We start from the raw sequence: 20,693 nt of genomic DNA, 5'->3' as shown, positions 1-20,693 counted from the left end.
CCATTCTAGCGCTCAGCTTATTAACCCGCCCGGCAAGGGAGCAATGTGTACGTCCACGTTGCAAGGCAACATTTTTGATGATATTGCTTTGTAAAGGTAAAGCAGCAACGTTTAAGCAATGTTTCAGCAATGTTGCCTGAAATTATATTTTAGACAATATTTTCAAAACGTTTTTAGAAATGTTTCTGGAACATTATTAAAAAACGTTTCAATAAATATTTCTTAGATATATTGTGACAACGTCGTTAAACATTATTAGTCAGGGAGAAACACGATTTGACCCGGAACAAATTGCTTAACAAACTTTTCCTATGTAAACGTCATCAGTAGGTCCTCCTGAACAACATACCAAAAGTTTACCACGGTCCGACCCCGGAACACCCCCCAAAATGCCTAAATTTCAAAATGGCGGCCATAATAAGGCCTCTGGGATTTCGGTTTTTTAAAATGCGCATATAGTGTCATGTGAGGTATCAATCCCTGTGTAATTTTGGTCGTAGAACTCAGATATGAGGTCAAGCAGATGCTGTGCTGCAAATCGGAGGGGACACTTTTCCACTGTTTCAGGTGTTCTCCTTTCTGTTGTTTCTCAACAGATGATTTTCTCCAATCAATATAAGGGAATGCGCCCTCATACAATGTCGCAAAAATATGTATATGTATATACAAAAATAAACAAAAATTAATTGATAGATAATTCAAAAAATAAAAAAATTAACAATAAAAATATACAAATGAAGATAAAATTAAAAAAATAAAAAAATAATTTAAAAATAAAAAATAAAATAAAAAAATAAATATAAATAATTAGAAAATAATTTAATACAAAATAAAAATACCAAATAATTATAATAATAAAAAATAATTATAATATAATTAAATAAATAATTAAAATAATAATAATTTTATTTATATAAAATGAATATATTTATTCAATTCTTTTTTAATTTTTTTTTCATACTCCTTTTTTTTTAAAAACTTGATCTTCCTAATATTATGTTCAGTATCCTTCGTTGTAGAATTATGCACAGAAATGCAAGAATATCATTGCTTTCTATCATTGAACCAGATCTAGGGATGTTTATTAATGCTAAATAACCAAACTCTATCACGCGAGCGTCCGTAGCTGAGTGGCAGCGACACACGGGCGATCACTGAAGTTCAGCAACGTCGGGCGTAGTTGGTACTTCGATGGGAGCCCGCTTGGGAACCCGGGCGGAGCGCGGCTACTATCGGACTTAGAGTGAATTTCGGGTGCCTAAGAAACGCTTCTCTGCGGTCCACATTGAATTCTAGGAGTAAAAATGCAGAGTACTCCTAAAATAAATCACCGAAATTTTTTCACCGTATTTTTGCAACATTCCCATTATGTTGCTAAAACGTATTTTTGCAACATTCCCATTATGTTGCTAAAACACATTGCAGACACATTGCCAATTACGTTCATGCAAGCTGACAAAATTACACGTTGTGGCAACGTTACCACAACGTTGCCCGAATACGTAAATGGCGAAATTGCAACGTTTTGGCAACGTTGCCACAACGTAATTTTGCCGGGCGGGTATTATTGAAATATTATGATCACACTGTTACCTTTGGTTCCCCTTTAATGAAGTAGATGGTCTATTAATCAATCCTTCCTTGTTTATAATCTTAAGATCGTTTAATTTTTCACGAGAACTATTGGGAAAGTAGAAGCATATTGCCAGGGATTCAAAAAAATAAAAATTAAAATTGAAAAAATAAAAATAGGGTGCCAATAACAGAACAGATCCACAAATAAGCTTTCATACTACAAGGGAAACGGATAGAGTAAGAATGGAAATGTTTGGTAGGTCAAAAAGAGATAATTATGTGATATAAAAAAAATAATACATAAAAAAAAAGTATAATAGAATTTTAAATATGATTAACTTCACGGAAGAGAGATGCGACAAGGTGAAAAACGAACTATTAACAAAATCAAATGTGTATCATACATTTAAAAAAAGTAACTTAAATTATAAAATAGAGAAAAACAAGCAATGGTATCGTGAGTACGGGGACCGAAATACTGATTTGTGCACTAGATAAAATCCTACATTTTTATAATAATTTCATAAATAATCACCAAACAAAGCAAAAGATAAAAAATAAGGAAAAATGAAAATATACTATAAGGAAACAGCATAAATTTAAAAATAAAATAACTTCATAGTAATTAACTTAATTAACTTAATTCATAGTAATTAGTAATTCATAGATTGCATTAGTTTCATCCTAAAGTGGGTCTATTGATGAGAGGAACAAAAATTTCAAGAAAATTGTCGAAAAATCGGAGTAAAAAGTAAGTGGAGGCGCCGGGTATCGATCCCGGTACCTCTCGCATGCTAAGCGAGCGCTCTACCATTTGAGCTACGCCCCCGGTTGAGGAAAGGGGCCGAAATACGCGATGCTAGCGCCGCCGCTGTATACGAGAGCAAGTAACACTAGCTACGAAGGCATAGATGGCATGTAAACATTGACACGTGCGAAGCACGTGCGGATTTCCCTTCTTCAAATTCTCCTTTTTCGTTGTTTCGTCAATCGGCTAAACGAACTATATTTTGGAATACGGAAAAAAAAGTGAGGTTAATAATTTAACATATTTGGTGTAAAAAAAGTGCGCGAGAACTTATATCATACCGAATTACCCGCCACAGTAGTTAGTTTTACATCTTGGCATTGCTGAGGTAACTGCTGTAGCGGGTAATTCAGCATTTATAAGTTCTCTCACACTGTTTTTACATCCAGAATGTTAAATCAACTTCCCTTTTTTTTCGGTGTTTGCCTTCTTTAAATTCTCCTTTTTCGTTGTTTTGTCAATCGGCTAAACGAACTGTATTTTGGAATACGGAAAAAAAAGTGAGGTTAATAATTTAACATATTTGGTGTAAAAAAAGTGTGCGAGAACTTATAAACATACTGAATTACCCGCCACAGTGTAGTTTTACATCTTGGCATTGCTGAGGTAACTGCTGTAGCGGGTAATCAGCATTTATAAGTTCTCTCACACTGTTTTTACATCCAGAATGTTAAATCAATCAAAAAAAGTGAGGTTAATAATTTAACATATTTGTAAAAAAAGTGTGCGAGAACTTATATCATACCGAATTACCCGCCACAGTAGTTAGTTTTACATCTTGGCATTGCTGAGGTAACTGCTGTAGCGGGTAATTCAGCATTTTATAAGTTCTCTCACACTGTTTTTACATCCAGAATGTTAAATCAACTTCCCTTTTTTTTTCGGTGTTTCCCTTCTTTAAATTCTCCTTTTTCGTTGTTTCGTCAATCGGCTAAACGAACTATATTTTGCAATACGGAACTTTGTAGTATCGTAAGTTACACCGCAAAAAAGTGAGGTTAATTTAACATATTTGGTGTAAAAAAAGTGTGCGAGAACTTATAACATACTGAATTACCCGCCACAGTAGTTAGTTTTACATCTTGGCATTGCTGAGGTAACTGCTGTAGCGGGTAATTCAGCATTCTATAAGTTCTCTCACACTGTTTTTACATCCAGAATGTTAAATCAACTTCCCTTTTTTCTCGGTGTACTCAATAAAAGCTCCTATCTGGGTGAGGAAAGTAATGGCACAAACGTTGTTTCTAAAATGAGCCAGAAATATTAATACCCAATCGTGCATAGTGTAGCCTTAATCGACGTAACTTCATTTCAGAAGAAGGACCCACTTTTCCATCACAGCACCTATCTGCATAGGAAAACGAGAGGCGTATAAGTTTTTTTTCCCTAAAATATGCCAGAGAGAATGGTCCCGCGTGCCGGATGTAGCTCATTTTTATGTTTTACTTGAGCCGAGGAAAGCATAGAGTTTGACGGACGACAAGGCTCAGCCTTAAATCAAATCGTATCGTGAGAAAACGTATAATGCATAGAATAATAAAGTGCAAAGAAGGATTTTTTTGACACCCTCCGCCTTAGGGCATCTGTAAAAATCGTTCAAGTTGCCGAATTCTACGAAAAAAGCCAGAGATCACGTTTAAGCCGGTTTTCGGCTTAAGCCTCGATATTACTAAGTGTCTACCTAACACCAAAAAGTTTAAAAATAAGAATACACTAGATGATTAGTAATTTGATTGCACTTTACTTTCTTAAAATTTCCATTTTCTGGAAACTATATATTGATGTACATCATTGATCGATAGAAAAAATGTGGAACCTAGCTCTATTGCTCTTAGAAGATTCCATTGCCGAACGTTCCCTCCAGGAAATAGTCGAAGTTCTTATTACTACACTGCCGTACTGGAGAAAAACGCCGTATGAACCTTTAGACGTTGCCATATTTCCTTAAATAAAAACCGAATTACTGGGAGATTGCGAATATGTTCCTGCAAATTCTTCTAACAATTTTGTTCGCGATTTAATCTAACATGTCTGTACACCTCGAGAAAAAAAATGCACGACTTTCCTTAAAAATACGGCTTTATCCAGGGAAATTTGGCTACTCTCGAATGTTCATACGGCGTTTTCCCTTAGCACGGTTGTATAGATATGAGTTTACGGTCGATTGGACTACATTTTGCTAAACGAAACTAATATTTCTGGATCATCTATCTTTTTAGGGATATTAATGGCACGGACAACGTTCCGTAAATGAGCCAAAATGCCAAAAATATGCCGTTTCTTATTGCAATATGTAGTCCAATATACACTTATAGTGGAATACACCTCCAGAATTGAGAATTTTTCGCAACGATCTTAAAAGATATAAAATTAATGAGGATTGGAACTTGCGATCGTGCACGGAATGTCTTAAACCTTAAATCGAGCTACAAACTTGCTGACCGAACCCTATAAGACTAATAAGCATTTAGAGGTTCTCAGAAATCCAGTCTATGGTTGAGGGCGACACGTTATTTGTTTTGATAATCGAGTAAAAAATAGTTTTTTTTGTCTCCTCAACTAGCCGGTTTTCGACCAGCCTTGACGTTTATTGAAAGTAATTTCAAGTTGCCAATTTTTCTAAGAATTTGAAAGAGCAAATAGTATACCATCTAATTTACCGTAGGTCGCTTATCGAAGAATTTTGGAAACTTTGGAAAAAAAACTCCGTTATATTGCGAAGTTTATTTCTGTATTCAGAGAGAAAATATATGCAGGCAATGAATGGTGTTTAAGGTAAACCGTAATTGAAAGAGTGAAGAATTGAGGATTCTCGATTACGTGATTATTGTCTTTAAATTAAACAAGAACATTTTGGAACCGAGAATGATTAAGTCGTTATATACTTGGACTGTTTTTTTGCGGAAAGGACCTAATAACATTGAAATTTTACCAAGATTTTGCAACCTCTTTGTTTACAATATATTAGGTGAGGCATATAGTAAAAACAGGTTTAGAAAACATTTCTTAGCTTAGAAATCGAAATTGAACAAATTTTCAGGAATTTTTTTGCACAAGATACCCACAGTTGCACAATTAATTGTGACAGCAATCCAAATGATATCAATTTCTTTTTTAAAAATGTGGTTTCACTGTATGTATGGTGAATTTTGCAATAAATCTCTATGGAGATCGATACCTTGAATTTAATTCTAATTTACTTTACTTAATATTATTTATTACTGATTATGAACAGGAGCCACCAGTTGAAGGTAAGATACACGTTCAAATAAGAAAGAATATAAAGTTAGATATAAATAAATTTTATCAGACCGTACTGTGTAAAATTTTACGAGACTTTCTCTCTTCGTCTGACCTGGCATGTTTACTTATCAAAACGCGATTTTGTATCACACACTGGAGACCCTGATTCAGCAATGGAACTTCCTATAAAATATATGAGGGCATTAATATTAGTTTGATTTTGCAAAAAAAAAAAAAAAAAAAAAAAAAAATTAGAACAATTAGTTCGGTTTTCCGCGGTCTATATTGAAAAAATTATCAATTAAAATCGAAAAAAACTTAAAAGAGGAACCGTCCATTTTTGATGGGTTAAAAAATCGATTCTGATTAAATATTCGGCAACCGAAATCAAGTTGGCTACAAAAAATTGTGTTGCCACTCCATGTGATTACATTCGACTTCTACACGTACACAAAACCTGACAACTCTCGATTTTTAATGGCTGCTTTATTCGGAGCGATCAGACAACCGTCTTGACACCTAACCTAGGTCAACCTGACGAATTTTTTATAGCTCCAATTAGTTTGTCTTTTAATTATACTTGAAATTTCACACGGAGGTGGTTCACACTGAACTTGTGCCACACACACTTCAGTGGTCCGTTAATAAGCGGCTACTGCCGCATTCTTTCCAATTTGAGCTCGGGAGTAAATCATGAGTGATGTTCCATTTATGACACGCTGTGAGATAAAATTACAAATAGTGAACCGACGGATTAGGATTAAGATTACCTTAAAAGGAATATATTATTTAAACAGAAAATATTATTTTAAGAGGAATATACAGGGCGTATACTAAAACAGGCTGGCCAAAAATCATTACTTTTACAGTGCTTTTTCAGTACATTCCCATCAAATTCAGTACCTCCTCAAAAGAAAATTTCAGTACTTTCTCAGTACCTCCATTTGACGAAATTCGAAAAATGTCGAAAATTTGAAATTCTCGCTCAAATTGCAACAGTAATGGAAAAAAATCCGGACTTTCTTTCGAAATTTCCGCATTTTTTCAGTACTTCCGGACCGCCCTTAAAAAATCAGCGTAACCAACCAACTACTATATGTTTTTTTACCACTATTAGTGGTGTTCCATATGGTTTATAAGTCATAGCTTTTTCTCAGCGCACTCAAGATAAAATAAGATGTCATTCTCTCTTGTAAAATGACCAAAAGTGGCAATTTCGTGTCGCAGAGCGCTGGGGCGTGCCGTTAAAATACTTTATACGCATGTAAGTCTCCGTAAACTACCCAATCAGGTTCTGTGGGTTGTTTTGCTTCTCTGCACATTCCATACCTTCTGACTCCGTATAATGATTGAACAAGACTCACAATCAACGGCAGATTCGGATTTTTCCATTTTACTCGTCCCTGTTTCTTCTCCTCCCTCCTCATTTGTCCTCGTCTTTCTTCTTTCACTTCATCTCCTTTTCAGTTTTCTGTATCAGAGAATTTTCATGGATCTTTCTACACGACGTGTGTGCAACATTTTATCTCTAGACGCCGCGCCGCGCCAAGACTTCGCTGCTGAGTTCGCATTCATGCTATCAAAATACACGCATGAATTCTATTACGATACTATTAATTGAAGAGTTGATTATTTAATGTACTGGTCCAGCTATCGTAAAGTGGCCGAGACCGAACAAATGACACTTAATAGGCTTATATAATTGATACATGGATTTTCTTCTTCTTCTTCTCGTGTCTTTTTTTCTGTTACTTTGCTTTTCCTCCTTGTTAATACTTGTTTATTAGCAACAAAGTACAAAATATTCCATCTATTTTGTACGGTAAAGGCCCCTTACAAACAATTTTAAAGGATGCTGGGCTGGGCCCAGCCCGTACATACAAATCTCTTTAAAAATAAGTTCAAAATACAATTTTACTTTGGTGTTGGTATTCATTCCCTTTTTGAGACTTTTAATTGACCGTACAGAGAGAATACCGAGAATACGTATTAATCCGAAAGGCATAAAATAAAAAAGAACCACGTGGAAATGGATGAAAAAATTTAAAACTGCGGGCGGGCAGGCAGGCTTAGGAGAATACCGCAAAATCGCATCCAATGTGCGCCGAAATATTTTTGAAACTGTTAAAAAACATATTCCTTACAATTTTTGAAAAAAAAGGTCTAAAATATTTTCAAAACATTTAGATATTTCTTCCCGGGGAGTATCCAAATCTTGTCTGCATTATCCGAATATGTTCAACATATTTCGAAAATATTTTCAACATATTTTGAAAATATTTTCATCCTATTTTGAAAATATTTTCAACATATTTTGAAAGTATTTTCAACATAATTTGAAAATATTTTCAATATATTTTGAAAATATTTTCACTTTAAACTCTAAAAATTTTGCCGGGAGATCTCGTCAGAACATTTTATGAATGCTATTCGACAATTTTTTGTACAAAATCTTGCCTAATTTCGGGGGGAATGCTATGGTCGTGGAATCATTTTTCTTCCCTGATAATGGGGACGCAAAATTTGGATAGTGGAGGCGCCGGGTATCGATCCCGGTACCTCTCGCATGCTAAGCGAGCGCTCTACCATTTGAGCTACGCCCCCAATTAGCATCAAACACGCAAACACCAATATAAAATCACCGATCACAAGAAGTAAAAGTGCGACTCACAAAGAGAGCTGCACCGCTGGCGGCAAAAATCATTTACGTTACCTTGATATTTAGTTCACTCGTTCGAAACCAGATCGAGCTGAGTCAGCGCCGGGCCGAGCGTGTCAACGGACGCGGAAAAAAAGGCGGCAAAAGGGCGCCGGCTGATGACCGAGTAACCGAGTTATGAATGGAGTGGGGCGGGGCCAAGGAGCGCGGCCGAGGAGGGGGGGGGGGGCACCCGTGAGGGTTCGGTCCTCCGGAGCCGGAGCGGTCCGTGACGTCATGACGCGTGGCGCGGTGCAACGGTGCACGCGGAATGCACCGAATGCAAGAGCGAATTGACTGCACTCGTAAAAATCTTGGAGTGGAAAGAGATTTGGGAAGATTTAAGATTCGTACTTCGTACACATCACACTTGCCTCCACTAACAAATCAAATTGAAAGCTATACAATTGGTGTTCAGGACATGGATTTGAAGTTACTTTTAACAAGGAGTGTCAGTCAAACTTCTTTTTAAACGAATTACCTGGAGAGGAGCCAGATCACAATGCCAAAAATAATTAAAATATGTAGAAATGATGAAATTTCAACTTTTTTTTCCTTCTTTTTCTTGGAAGATGACAATACTTACTGTGCCCGCGAGGGGAGTGAGAAAGTACAAATGAATGGATCGTATTCGATGATGGTTCAATATTAGAAGCTGAAAAAGAATAAATTCCTTGAAATATCACTGTTCATTGCCTTGCAATATTCATAAGGATCAAAAATCAATCACGAAAACCGGTTCCTACAGATAACTCATTTGACTTTTGAGGCTATTTTTATATTTTGAACCAATCGATATCGATACTATCTCAGCGATGGAATGTCTAATTGGTGCGGTGTATCGAACACGCATCCATTATGAGCGAGTCTAATCTTACTCTCAATGAGCACATCACATTCTCTTGCCAAAAGATGAAGACCAACAAATTATATGCAGGGATCCAAAAATGAACTGGAGTTAATTTTTCATTTTAAATGTTATGAAAGAAGAATAGTTCAACCCTTTTTCTTCTCCGTCGTATAGTTTCTGTTGGAGTTTTTAGCCATCGTGCGTAAAAAGTTCAGCTTAAAGCTGATATCTCACTACAGAGGAAAAAAGCTCACACACATGCACAATTTTCCCTCAAAGAGATACGCTGTTTGGTGCAACACTAGTAACAACCATTCAGGAAGGCAACTGCAACGCGTTTTGGCCTTGTTGGGCCAATCCTCAGTGCAGCGCAGATAGCACGTCTGTAGTGAGATATCAGCTTTAGGCTGAATTTCACGCACGTTGGCTAAAAAACTCCAACATACCGTCTTACGACCCGTGCGTCCACCGCAATTAGTTTGTGTCGTATACTTTGGTATGATATTAGTGAAAAGTTGCAATTTTTGGCAAGGCGTTCTATTAATTTCTAATCTAACAGAGGATGACATTTTACAGCAAGGAATATGTTGTGTGATTTCAGGTACTGTTGATCGAGGCTGGACGAAACGAGAACTACTTGTTCGACATTCCGCTGGCGACATCGTTTCTCCAGTTGACAGACGCCATCAACTGGAATTACACGCCGGAGCCGCAGGCCAACGGGTGCTTGGGTATGAAGGGTGGCAGATGCGCCTGGCCCCGAGGTGAGAACTCAACGAATTTCACTTATAAATACGCAATACGCAATATCGCAGGCACAGGAGGGGACCGGTAAATTCATAGTCTGGTCATAAAAACTCCTAGACGCGAATATTCAAAAACAAATTCCTAGACTCATCCGTGTGAATTCCTCCATAAAGCCGAAATAAACGAGCACAGGGTTGCCGAATTGGACTACATTTTGCAATTAGGAGCTATAACTTCCGGCCGGGTTAAAAAACAACGTATGTGCCATTAGTTTCCCTCTGCACGTAAGTGTTTTTTCAAATGAGCCAGAATCCAAATTGCAAAATGCAGTCCAACTGGTATCGGGCTCTAAGCACATTTTACAACCGAGAAATTTCGGGTTGAATTTGACCACATTTTGCAAAAAGGAACCACGATTTTTGGCTCATTTTAGAAAGAACATAAATGCCATTGGTTTACCTATGCAGAAAGGTGCTTTTATGGAAGGGCCAGAGATAGTGGTTCCTTACTGCAAAATGCAATCGAATTGAAAGTAGCCGCAATTTTATCTCCTTTCAAGTAAGTACCATCCAAATACCCGGAATATTAACCGACTCCGAGCTATCGGTCAAACCCATAAAATAATCGTCGATTGTCTGCCCTTTTTTAGATTTTGGGGGTTTCGGGGGGAGTCTTTTAATTGGGGTGGGGGGGATTATCGTTTAGGACCCTCCATGAGTGAGAAATCCGGTCGAAAAAAGGTTCCGCTTTTCAAACCGCATAAAAACACCTAACGACTGGACTGTATTTGGCACGGTTAGTAATATTTCGGAAAATAAAAATACGACGGGAAATTAGCAACATCGCAGAGTGAGTTGCAAAGTTTTGTAGTTTTGCCGTTGATATGCTCACATACCAGAATGATTGTCTTGTTGTAATGATAAAAGGTCGACTTTAAGCCTTAAGCGCAGCACAAAACCGGAGTCAAAACAAAACGTCTCATTTCGCCTTCAATTTTTATGATACTTCAAGCACATCCATAAAGCACGAATAGTGGTATCAAAGAGCCGTGTGAGTTCGAGAGACTTGTTCTGTTCTCATCTTTTGATGAGTCTCATCTCAACGGTATTTTTTACGCATGTGTCTCGCTTTGATAGTGTCATATAATTGAGAAAAACAAACAATAAGATAAAGTTTATCAAAAAGTCAGGGATAGTTGTCGCGTTTTGATGGAAAAAGTGATTTACAATTCCATGATTTCAGCCGTCTAGGAATTCACCATTTAAGTGTGGTCAGTCTAGGAGTTCACACCTACCCATCGAAACTTAAACTTGCACAACGTACTCAGGAAAAGACCATCCGAATTTTTCTTACCGGATGTGGCTTAGACCAAAAGGGTGATAACTAAATTTTGGGAGTTAATTACATTTTCAACGTGCCTAGGAGGGGTTTCTACATGTGTGAAGATATTTGGCAGAAATTTCTGGCGCCAGTCGCCCCCCTATCAACTTCGTTCCTCTAGATTAAATAATGCACCGATTAATTTACCCTAATCCGCGTTGCCGATTATCACAAAACAATTGCATAACCCTGAGATGTATTAAACTTTTATCATACGCAAAGTCCCAAGTCGGGCCAAAGTGACCCGTAATTAGGTACATTGATTTTGATATTTTTTCGAAGTATTACATAAGTATTGTCTGTTTTTTTTTTGGCGGTAAGAGATACTTTTCTGAAAATTTTCACCTTTGAAGTTTTACATACTGCTGCTTTCCACCCCCCCACTCCATCTTAATCCGCCATCTGTAACTTCCTCAGAGGAGATAGTCGAAATAATAATAATACTGTTATATTATGATAATATTTCGAAAACTATCAAAATCGATGCATCTACTTACGGGTCGATCAGACCTTGTAATTTTTAGGGATAGTCGTCGAAAAAAAAGAATAAGAAGAAAAAAACTTCCCTGACACGACACAACTCTCGCCAAAATACCAATTTTCCGAGATGCGCCATTTACAGCCCTTGAGAGACATTTAAACAAGTTTTCACTTTTTGTTTCAAATGATTATTGATTCGAACACATCATAGCATATTTTAAGCAAACTCAAGCTGAACTTTTCTCAATTTTCAAACATAAGATTCACCTCAACGCGTGTCAATGATATGACAGAAAGGTCGCGCGTTGATGACGGCGTAGAGATACAACTATTCGTGCTTTATGGATGTCCGCGTTGCGTCCTCAAAATTGAAGGCGCGATAGCGCGAGACGTGAACTCACAATGTTCTGCTCTATGCCGCTAGTGAGGGGTCGCTTAAATTTGAGAGGAAAGTTGAAAAACAAGGCTCGATAAATTATTTCCTATCATTGGCTGTGTTTCTCACAACTAGCCTTTGAAGCACAACTACAAATAAGACGAACGGAACCAACACAATATGGAAATAGAGCAAGAAGAGGATGCACGTTGATGACGGCGCTGAGATACCACTATTCGTGTTTGATGGATGTTCCAGTTGTATCTGCAAAATTGAAGGCGCGATGGCGCGAGGCACGAACTCGCAAAGCACTTCTATGTGTACCAATAAGGTACTTTTTAAGGTAATCTGACGGACGCTCTATATTTTGCGTCAGAACGACGTAAGATACATCGCATCGAGAAAAAAAAACAAAATCGAATTACATGCACTACATTCATATTACATTAATGGCGCGTTCTGCTTATGCAAGGAAGTAGCTATATTCTTTCTTGAGAGTATATAGCATCATTCATTCGTAAAAAGCAGAGTTTCTTGTTTTTTCCCCAAATAACATGTAACAACATTTCTCAGTGAGCTTCGCTGCATCGATACCGGGCAAGTAATCTTTGGATCGTAGAAGTTATGTTTTTTATGTAATACTTGCTTCAAAGTCGCCATACGTCACATTAGTAGAACTTTCACAAGTGGACGTATTTCTGTCAAACGGAACTAAGCGCCAATTCGAGTTCCTTTGGAGGAATTTAGAATCCCGGATAGCGCGTTCTGTCGAACGGAACTAAGCGCCATGGAAAAAAACGCTTTCCAGCCACAGTGGAAACGAAAGGTAGATTTCGACTAATCGTTTCTATGAAAACAATAGCGCCTAATGAGCCTGACAGGTCGGAAAATCGTCCCCCTTGAACTTGAGATTTTCCGGATAAGGAGTGATTTTAGAGGGTAGGTGAATATAGGTCGTTTTGAAGGCCACGACGAGACGAGTTTTTTGACGTATCACCGACCAAGATCGGACGAGTTTGAAAAATCATTCCCCTTTGGACTTGAGATTTTCAGGATAAGGGGTGGTTTTAGAGGGTAGGTGAATATAGGTCGTTTTGAAGGCCACGACGAGACGAGTTTTTTGACGTATCGACGACCAAGATCGGACGAGTTTGAAAAATCATCCCCCTTTGGACTTGAGATTTTCCGGATAAGGGGTGGTTTTAGAGGGTAGGTGAATATAGGTTGTTTTGAAGGCCACGACGAGACGAGTTTTTTGACGTATCACCGACCAAGATCGGACGAGTTTGAAAAATCATCCCCCTTTGGACTTGAGATTTTCCGGATAAGGGGTGGTTTTAGAGGGTAGGTGAAGATAGGTTGTTTTGAAGGCCACGACGAGACGAGTTTTTTGACGTATCTTTGATCAAGATCGGACGAGTTTGAAAAATCATCCCCCTTGGGACTCGAGATTTTCCGGATAAGGGGTGGACCGATTTTCACGAAAAAGGAAACTTGATCTAGACCTCATAGCAGTGAAGAACCATGCATAGTTTCGTTTTGATCGTACGGATAGTTCCGGAAAAAAACGGTCGCAAAGGTTCGTTAGATCCCAGTTTATATATATATATATATATATATAATATATATATATATATATATATATATATATTAATTACTTTTTTTATGACCCACATTTTTCAACTCAGGGCTTCAGGATCGATGCTCCTTGAGCGAAAATTCCGGAAAATTACGAGGTCGTACCGTCTGCAATAGGTAGATATTTCTTCGAAATCTACCTAAAACATTGCAAGTATAGGACGGAACTAGCAGAATGCCGATGCCCGTTTCCGCCGCCAATCCAAGCCCCCCTCTACCTTCCCCCTATGTCGCTTAGTTCCGTTAGATAGGAATACGTCCAAGTGAGAATACATTTTTCAATTCACTAAAATCAGGAGCATGCAAATTTTTGCGGGTTCAATTAAGAAAACTCACAGATTTACAGCACAAGTACGCTTAATCTCATACCTGAAACAAGAGAGAAAACGGCAAAGTTAGACAAAATTGTGTAATGGACAAAAATACAATACATTGAGGCTTCAATGCAATGTACTACTTAAAAATTAGGCACAGCAGGCTTTAAGCCAAAATATGAAGGTGAAGATCAGGCTTTCATCGGCCCCAAAACTGAGTTTGACTTGATGCCTGAGTTTTTCCCATGATAAGTCATAGACCGGGAGGTTGCCGTTTTTTTTGTATCTAACTTGGAAATGGATGACGTTTTCAAAATCGACAGAACTTTTCATCATGATTCGGAAAACCGAGTTCCGTCATGGCCGCACCCGTTGCAGTCCGCCAAAACAGGGCTCTTAAAGGCCTTGACATATGCAAGAGCTCCATTTATTTTACCGTGATGCATCCCCTCGATATCACGACGGTTGAAACTGAATCTGTACAGAGTTGCCACAGGATTTAGAAAATAAAATTCCCTGACGTTTCCCTGCTTTTCCTAACACACTTTGGCGAAATTCCCTGACAATTGAAGATGTGACAGATGGTTAAGAAGGCATGATTGAAAATATTTTTCGGGCAAAATTTGTTTTGACTCGAACCCAATTCTAGAGAGCAAATGAAGGTGATTCAACACATTCTCCCTGACATTTTCGTCATTTTTGTCATTTACCCTGACATTTCCCGGTTTTCCCTGACTTTTCACGATTCCCTGACATTTCGCGGCAAACTTGTGATTGTGGCAACCCTGAAAAAGACATGATTGAAAATAATTTTCAGGCAAAGTTTGTTGTTCAAAATCTCAAACCCATTCCAGAAAGCAAATGAAGGTGATTTAAGAAATTTTCCCTGACATTTTCGTCATTTTCCCTGACATTTCCCGGTTTTCCCCGACTTTCTAAAATTCCCTGACATTTCCTGACTGTGGCAACCCTGCAGGCCGATTATTGAAATTGATAGACAAGGCGATCGACAAAGAAGACATAGAGAGTGTGGAGCTATCCTATTATAGTTGAAATGGGTGGTTCCTATGGACTAAGGGAGAAAATGATGGGCTAACTATCGGGTCCCTCGTGGGTTGCCGTTAGTTAGTCTATTACCTTCCTCCTTTGTCCATTGCAACCACATGTTTCCACCAATAGGATCCCTCCATATCTCTTTTGTCTTCTTTGTCTATGGCTTTGTCTATCAATTTCAATAATCGGCCCGCTGACATGCAAGAGCTCCATTTATTTTACCGTGGTGCATCCCCTCGATATCCCGAGGGTTGAAACTGAAATCTCTGCTCCCCCGTTTGTTGGCAGGGAAAGTGATGGGCGGTAGCAGCGTGCTGCACTCGATGATCCACACCCGGGGCGACCGGCGGGACTATGACGCGTGGGCCAACGCCGGGAACCCGGGCTGGACCTACCAGGAGCTCCTGCCCTACTTCAAGAAGTCCGAGGACATGCAGATCCCGGAGCTCCAGCGCGACACCAAGTACCACTCCGTCGGCGGCTACTTCACCATCACCTACCCCGTCTACCACACAAAACTCGCGGAGGCCTTCGTCCGCGGCGGCAAGCAGGCCGGCTTCAACATCTCAGACTACAATGCAGAAAGTATCTCTGGGTTCTCCTACATCCAGGCTACCATCAGAAACGGTAAGAAGCCCTTCGAGGACCCTAAAGCATTTGGGCGTATTTCTGTTAAACCAGGGTGTCTACTAAATCAGGCTGGTCAAAAATAAGTACTTTTACAGTTTCTTTTTCAGTATATTCTCAGGACATTCAGTACCTCCTCCAACAGAAAAATTCCGTACTTTTTCAGTACCTCCATTTGACGAAATTAGAAACATTTCCAAAATTTGAAATTGCGACTAAAATGACAAAAAATTTAAAAAATTCCGGACCTTTTTGCGAAATTTCCACACTTTTTCAGTACTTCCAGACTGTCCTTAAAAAGTCAGTACTATTTCCAGACTTGTAGACACCCTGGTTAAACGGAACTAAGCGCCAAATTGAGTTCCTTTGAGGAGTTTAGAATCCCGGATAGCGCGTTCTGTCAGAAATTGAGAAAAACATTGAAAATAGAAAATTTCACCGACTTTTCTCTCTGCTGCCGATAAAATTCAGTGAAATTTTCGAACAGATTAAACCAACAATTTTTCTGTAAAAAAATTAAATTTCGAAACGTAGAGTGGCGCTTGTGATGCTTTGGCCGGAGGATGACAACATGACAACAAGAGTGCGTTCATAATGGGTGATCCATAAGTCCCTCACTACCAACATCAGGCATCATCCCTGTAATCTTTTAACAAATTGAGAAAAGCAACCTGGATCGGATCTTGAGATTTTCAAGGTATTTTGTGCTTAAACTGGCTGAGAAATGAAATCAAAGAATTAGTGCAAGCTTGACAGCCCCAGTTTGTGCGTGAAGAAGAGCCTTCACTTAACCAATTGCTCGACTTCTTGGTCATCAGTCACTATTAGGAAAATCTGAGCATTGACTTCTGAAAGTTACATGGATTGCATTTTGCAAAAAGGAACCACTAGCATTGCAATGTTGGTAAGATTGTGCAACTTCTTTTGTCTTGGACGAAAAACCCAAGTATCCCTTAATAGTTTCTATTTTACTCGCTAAAAACTGTGAATTTAAGACAAAAATTACCATCTAAATTTTATAGTTTTTCACGATTTCCGCAATTTTATTGCAAAGGAGGACGTTGCACAATCTTATCATCATTGCAATGCTAGTGGTTCCTTTTTGCAAAATGCAATCCAGTATTGCACTAGGTACCACAATTAATTGATTGGAATGGTCCACACCATCCATCGGGTTAGGCGCAAACCACTGACGTCCATTTTCCAAGTTTTAGGTTTCTTCGATATAACTAATACTTTTCAAGATCCACGTTTCTCATTGCCTCAAAATGACCTTCTAAAGGCACAAAATGCCCACTGACGTTGGATCGCGTAGCGCCCAGAACACCCTGATAGCCATTTGTGACTTCCTAACTAATCCCTACATCTGTCTTCTAGGTACACGACTGAGCGCCTCTCGGGCCTTCCTGCACCCGGTGCGGAACCGGCCGAACCTGCACGTGCTGAAGAACACGCTGGTGACGAAGATCATCATCGACGAGGAGACGAAGAAGGTGCGCGGCGTGGAGTTCGTGCGCAATTCGCAGCGCTTCCGCGTCAAAGCCACGCGCGAGGTTATCCTCTCGGCCGGCGCCGTCAACTCCCCGCAGCTCCTCATGCTCTCCGGGGTAGGGCCCCAGGACCACCTCAAGGAGCTCGGCATCCCCCTGCTTAAGGACCTCCCGGTCGGATACAACCTTCAGGTAGGCATCGAAATCCTATGAATTGATAGAAAATACGCGGCAAAGAATGGAGCTGTACACGGAGAAAAAAAATCTCGTGGGTGGGACCCGAAGTTCAGGTCAAATGGATCTCTAAAGTTTTCAGATTGAGCATCTGCACACTTTAGGTCTAGCTGTCGAGGTTCGGATCACACATCTGAAACTTCAGTTCTTACATCTGAAGTACTTCAGATGTGAAAACCGAAGTTTATCGGATGTGAAAACCGAAGTACTTCAGATGTAAGAACTGAAGTTTCAGATGTGTGATCTGAACCTCGACAGCTAGATCTAAAGTGTTCAGATGCTCAATCCGAAAACTTCAGAGATCCATATGACCTAAACTTCGGGTCCCAAGCACAAAGTTTTTTTCTCCGTGTAGCATACCACGGAGATGGACAACTTAAATACTATACCCCACGTAAAATTTCGCAAAAATCAAACCTTCGGTACATGTTCAGGACGTGATTGGACCCGAAAAGAGACCAAAACTGACCAAATCATAATATATTTCGTAAAATATAAACCTTCCATTCGCAAACAATGGAGATGTTGCATGTGTGAAGAATTTGCGATTTGACTATTGATTCTTATGTAAAAATTCGCGAGAAACACGATTGTGCCACTGGTTTTCTCTGAAATCAACTCCCCAGCTCAAAAAAAACGCTCTCAAGTTGAGGCCAAAAAGGAGGGAATACCCCACGCTATCCTGAGAGTCCACGTCTACATCAAGGCAAACTCTCCATGCAAAGATAGGCAGCAAATACATTGACAGGGCTGCCACTATATTTGGGGACTCTAAAACTGAAAACACGGCATCACTGCTGCGGCACCAACATGAGAGTTGATTTCAGGGAAAACCATTGGTGCCATCGTGTTTCTCGCGAACTTTTACAATAGAATCAATGGTTAAATCGTAAATTCCTCACACATGCAACATCTCCATTACAGAAGTGCGGAAATTCAGCGAGGGTGCCACGGAAAAAAGTATCACAATCCCAACTATGTTCCTGGCTGATTTTGGCGGCAGATGTAAGAGTAGCTGCACCAGTCAGGGGTAAGATTGAGTCCGTCAAAAGTGTGGTTGGGTCAGCCATACCTCTGGCTAGCGAAATCAGCCAGGAAAATGGTTGGGATCGAGATACTTTTCTTCAGTGATGGATCCAAAAAAGGTCCTCATCTATACCCCTCCTTTGAAAGATTTATTCATTTTAATTTTGGTATTCTTAAAGACGCTTTCTTCCTTGTCCACAGGACCACATTGCTCTTGGTGGCTTGACTTTCCTGGTGAACAGTACTGTCTCAATCAAGATGGAGAGGATACTGCGGAGTGCCAAGGCCCTGAACGACTATGCCTTATACAAACGCGGACCGTTGGCCGTTCCCAGTGGATCCGAGGCCATTGCCTTCATAGACACAAAACGACCTTTTGACCCCGACGGTTACCCCGACATTGAGTTCCTCTTCATTGGAGGAAGCTACCCCTCAAACCCTCTTCACAGGTATTTTTCAATTTATATTTGTATTGTTTCAAAGCCCCTACGTCTAAAAACGGGCAAATTTTATTTCCATTTTTTGGGATCGATTTGGCACCTGTCGCGCATTTTAAAAATCATCGAGTCGCTTTTTGAGTTTAAAACACTCTGAACTCAAAGCTTTGGATAGATTGAGTTTAGCAGGCGCGCATCAAGTCGCAACGAGTTTAACCAAAATAAGGAGTCTTAAAGTTATCAACAACTTCTTGCTCCTCTGACCTAAGGCCGTACCTCAATTGGACGTATTTCTATCAAACGGACCTAAGCGCCATAGGGTGAGGAGGGTAGAGGAGGGCTTGGATTGGCGGCGGAATCGGGCGTCCGGCTTATTCCGTCCTATACTCGCAATTCTTTTCCATGGAGCTTAGGTCCGTTTGACAGGACGCGCTATCCGGGATTCTAAATTTCTCAAAAGGAACTCAAATTGGCGCTTAGTTCCGTTTAATAGAAATACGTCCAATTTCCACTTACTTGAACCCTGTTTTACGTATAAAGCCACGCTTTCTGGAGCTCATGCGGAGATCGAGATACGTACTTACATCAACGGCAATACAAGACTTTCATGTTAATATGAACAAATTTTAACGACAAAATTCGCATTCAAAACATATTTTTCTAAACTTTGAGTTTTTCCAGGATAAAATTAACGACTACTTAAATTAGAACCTACTCCTAAAACATTTCTATCTGAAATGCTACTTGAGGCGATTCTGTTTAACTGCAAGCCGCTCAATTATATTAGGGATTAAAGTTTCTCGAGTGTCAGAAATGATGACGGAAATTTCCAAGAGCATTCCTGTTGGCTCTTCAAAATGTGCGAGTCATTACCATGTTTACGTGTCTTGCCTCTAGGTCGAAGTTCTTCGGGAACTTAGGTTTCAGGAAAGTATTCCAGAGAAAATGTACGGACATTTTCTCTGGAATACTTTCCTGCATTTCAAGTGTAGATGGAAATGGATCGATCTTTGCACTCAATCTACTACTCAATAACTCAATCGAATTGAAGTGCCTCGCACTCAAACTCCTAGTCCATACATACTTTCGAGCAAAATCTCTTTAATTGCTCCTGCTAATGTCGCTCAAGAGGTCGTGAATTTGGATTGTAAATTTGTGATTACCGAGAAAATCAGAGACCAAATATTAAGGCACTCTTCGTACGATGAAATTATAGGCAGTTATCGTTAAGTGCGAATATTGCTAATTCTCAATCGCCATGAATTAGTAGCCCGCACGATAAATTTTAATGGTGAGGCGAGGCTGTGAGTATCATCAATCCGCATTTATGATCTCCAGAAGAGTTCTCGCCAAAATTCGTCTCGGAAAATTCCAGATTGAAAATTTCCAGGTATGATGACTTCCACTTAGAGCCACTCACACCGATAAAAGACAGCCTGTAATTTCATGGTGTAACGAGATATTTCCTAATTATCTGTGAAAAATATTGATGAAACAGCTCTGCAAACTGATCATGCCATAATTTGAGAGGCAACTTCGTAGATTCATACGTATCTTTAGCACTATTTCGGGAAAATGCCGAGAGAATTTCTTTACAAGAGTTTTTTTTATAAAAACTGTAGTTTTTTTTCTTTCTTCTTCTTCAACAAAAGCACTGGAAAAAAACACATTGGATCCAGAGTCCAGACTCTTGAAAACATTGACAAGAAAAAATACT

General features: G+C 39.2%; 1 protein-coding gene and 2 non-coding genes across 3 annotated transcripts in view; 1 reads left to right on the top strand and 2 right to left on the bottom strand.

Annotated features, from left to right (window-relative positions):
- The window catches only part of LOC140225261 (glucose dehydrogenase [FAD, quinone]-like), a 46,181-nt gene that overhangs the window by 15,411 nt on the left and 10,077 nt on the right, over window positions 1-20,693 (top strand). Inside the window, exons 3-6 of the mRNA XM_072303523.1 lie at window positions 9,776-9,938; window positions 15,451-15,789; window positions 17,167-17,471; window positions 18,741-18,988. Of these exons, the coding sequence (XP_072159624.1) occupies window positions 9,776-9,938; window positions 15,451-15,789; window positions 17,167-17,471; window positions 18,741-18,988 (1,055 nt within the window). The remainder of the gene's footprint in view (window positions 1-9,775; window positions 9,939-15,450; window positions 15,790-17,166; window positions 17,472-18,740; window positions 18,989-20,693) is intronic.
- Window positions 2,332-2,404, bottom strand: TRNAA-AGC (transfer RNA alanine (anticodon AGC)). Its single transcript has one exon. It is a non-coding gene; the product is annotated as a tRNA-Ala (tRNA).
- TRNAA-AGC (transfer RNA alanine (anticodon AGC)) lies at window positions 8,158-8,230 on the bottom strand. Its single transcript has one exon. It is a non-coding gene; the product is annotated as a tRNA-Ala (tRNA).

This window comes from Bemisia tabaci, chromosome 8 (assembly GCF_918797505.1).
Source record: "Bemisia tabaci chromosome 8, PGI_BMITA_v3".
Lineage (NCBI taxonomy): Eukaryota > Metazoa > Arthropoda > Insecta > Hemiptera > Aleyrodidae > Bemisia > Bemisia tabaci.
This window is presented reverse-complemented; position numbering and strand designations above follow the sequence as displayed.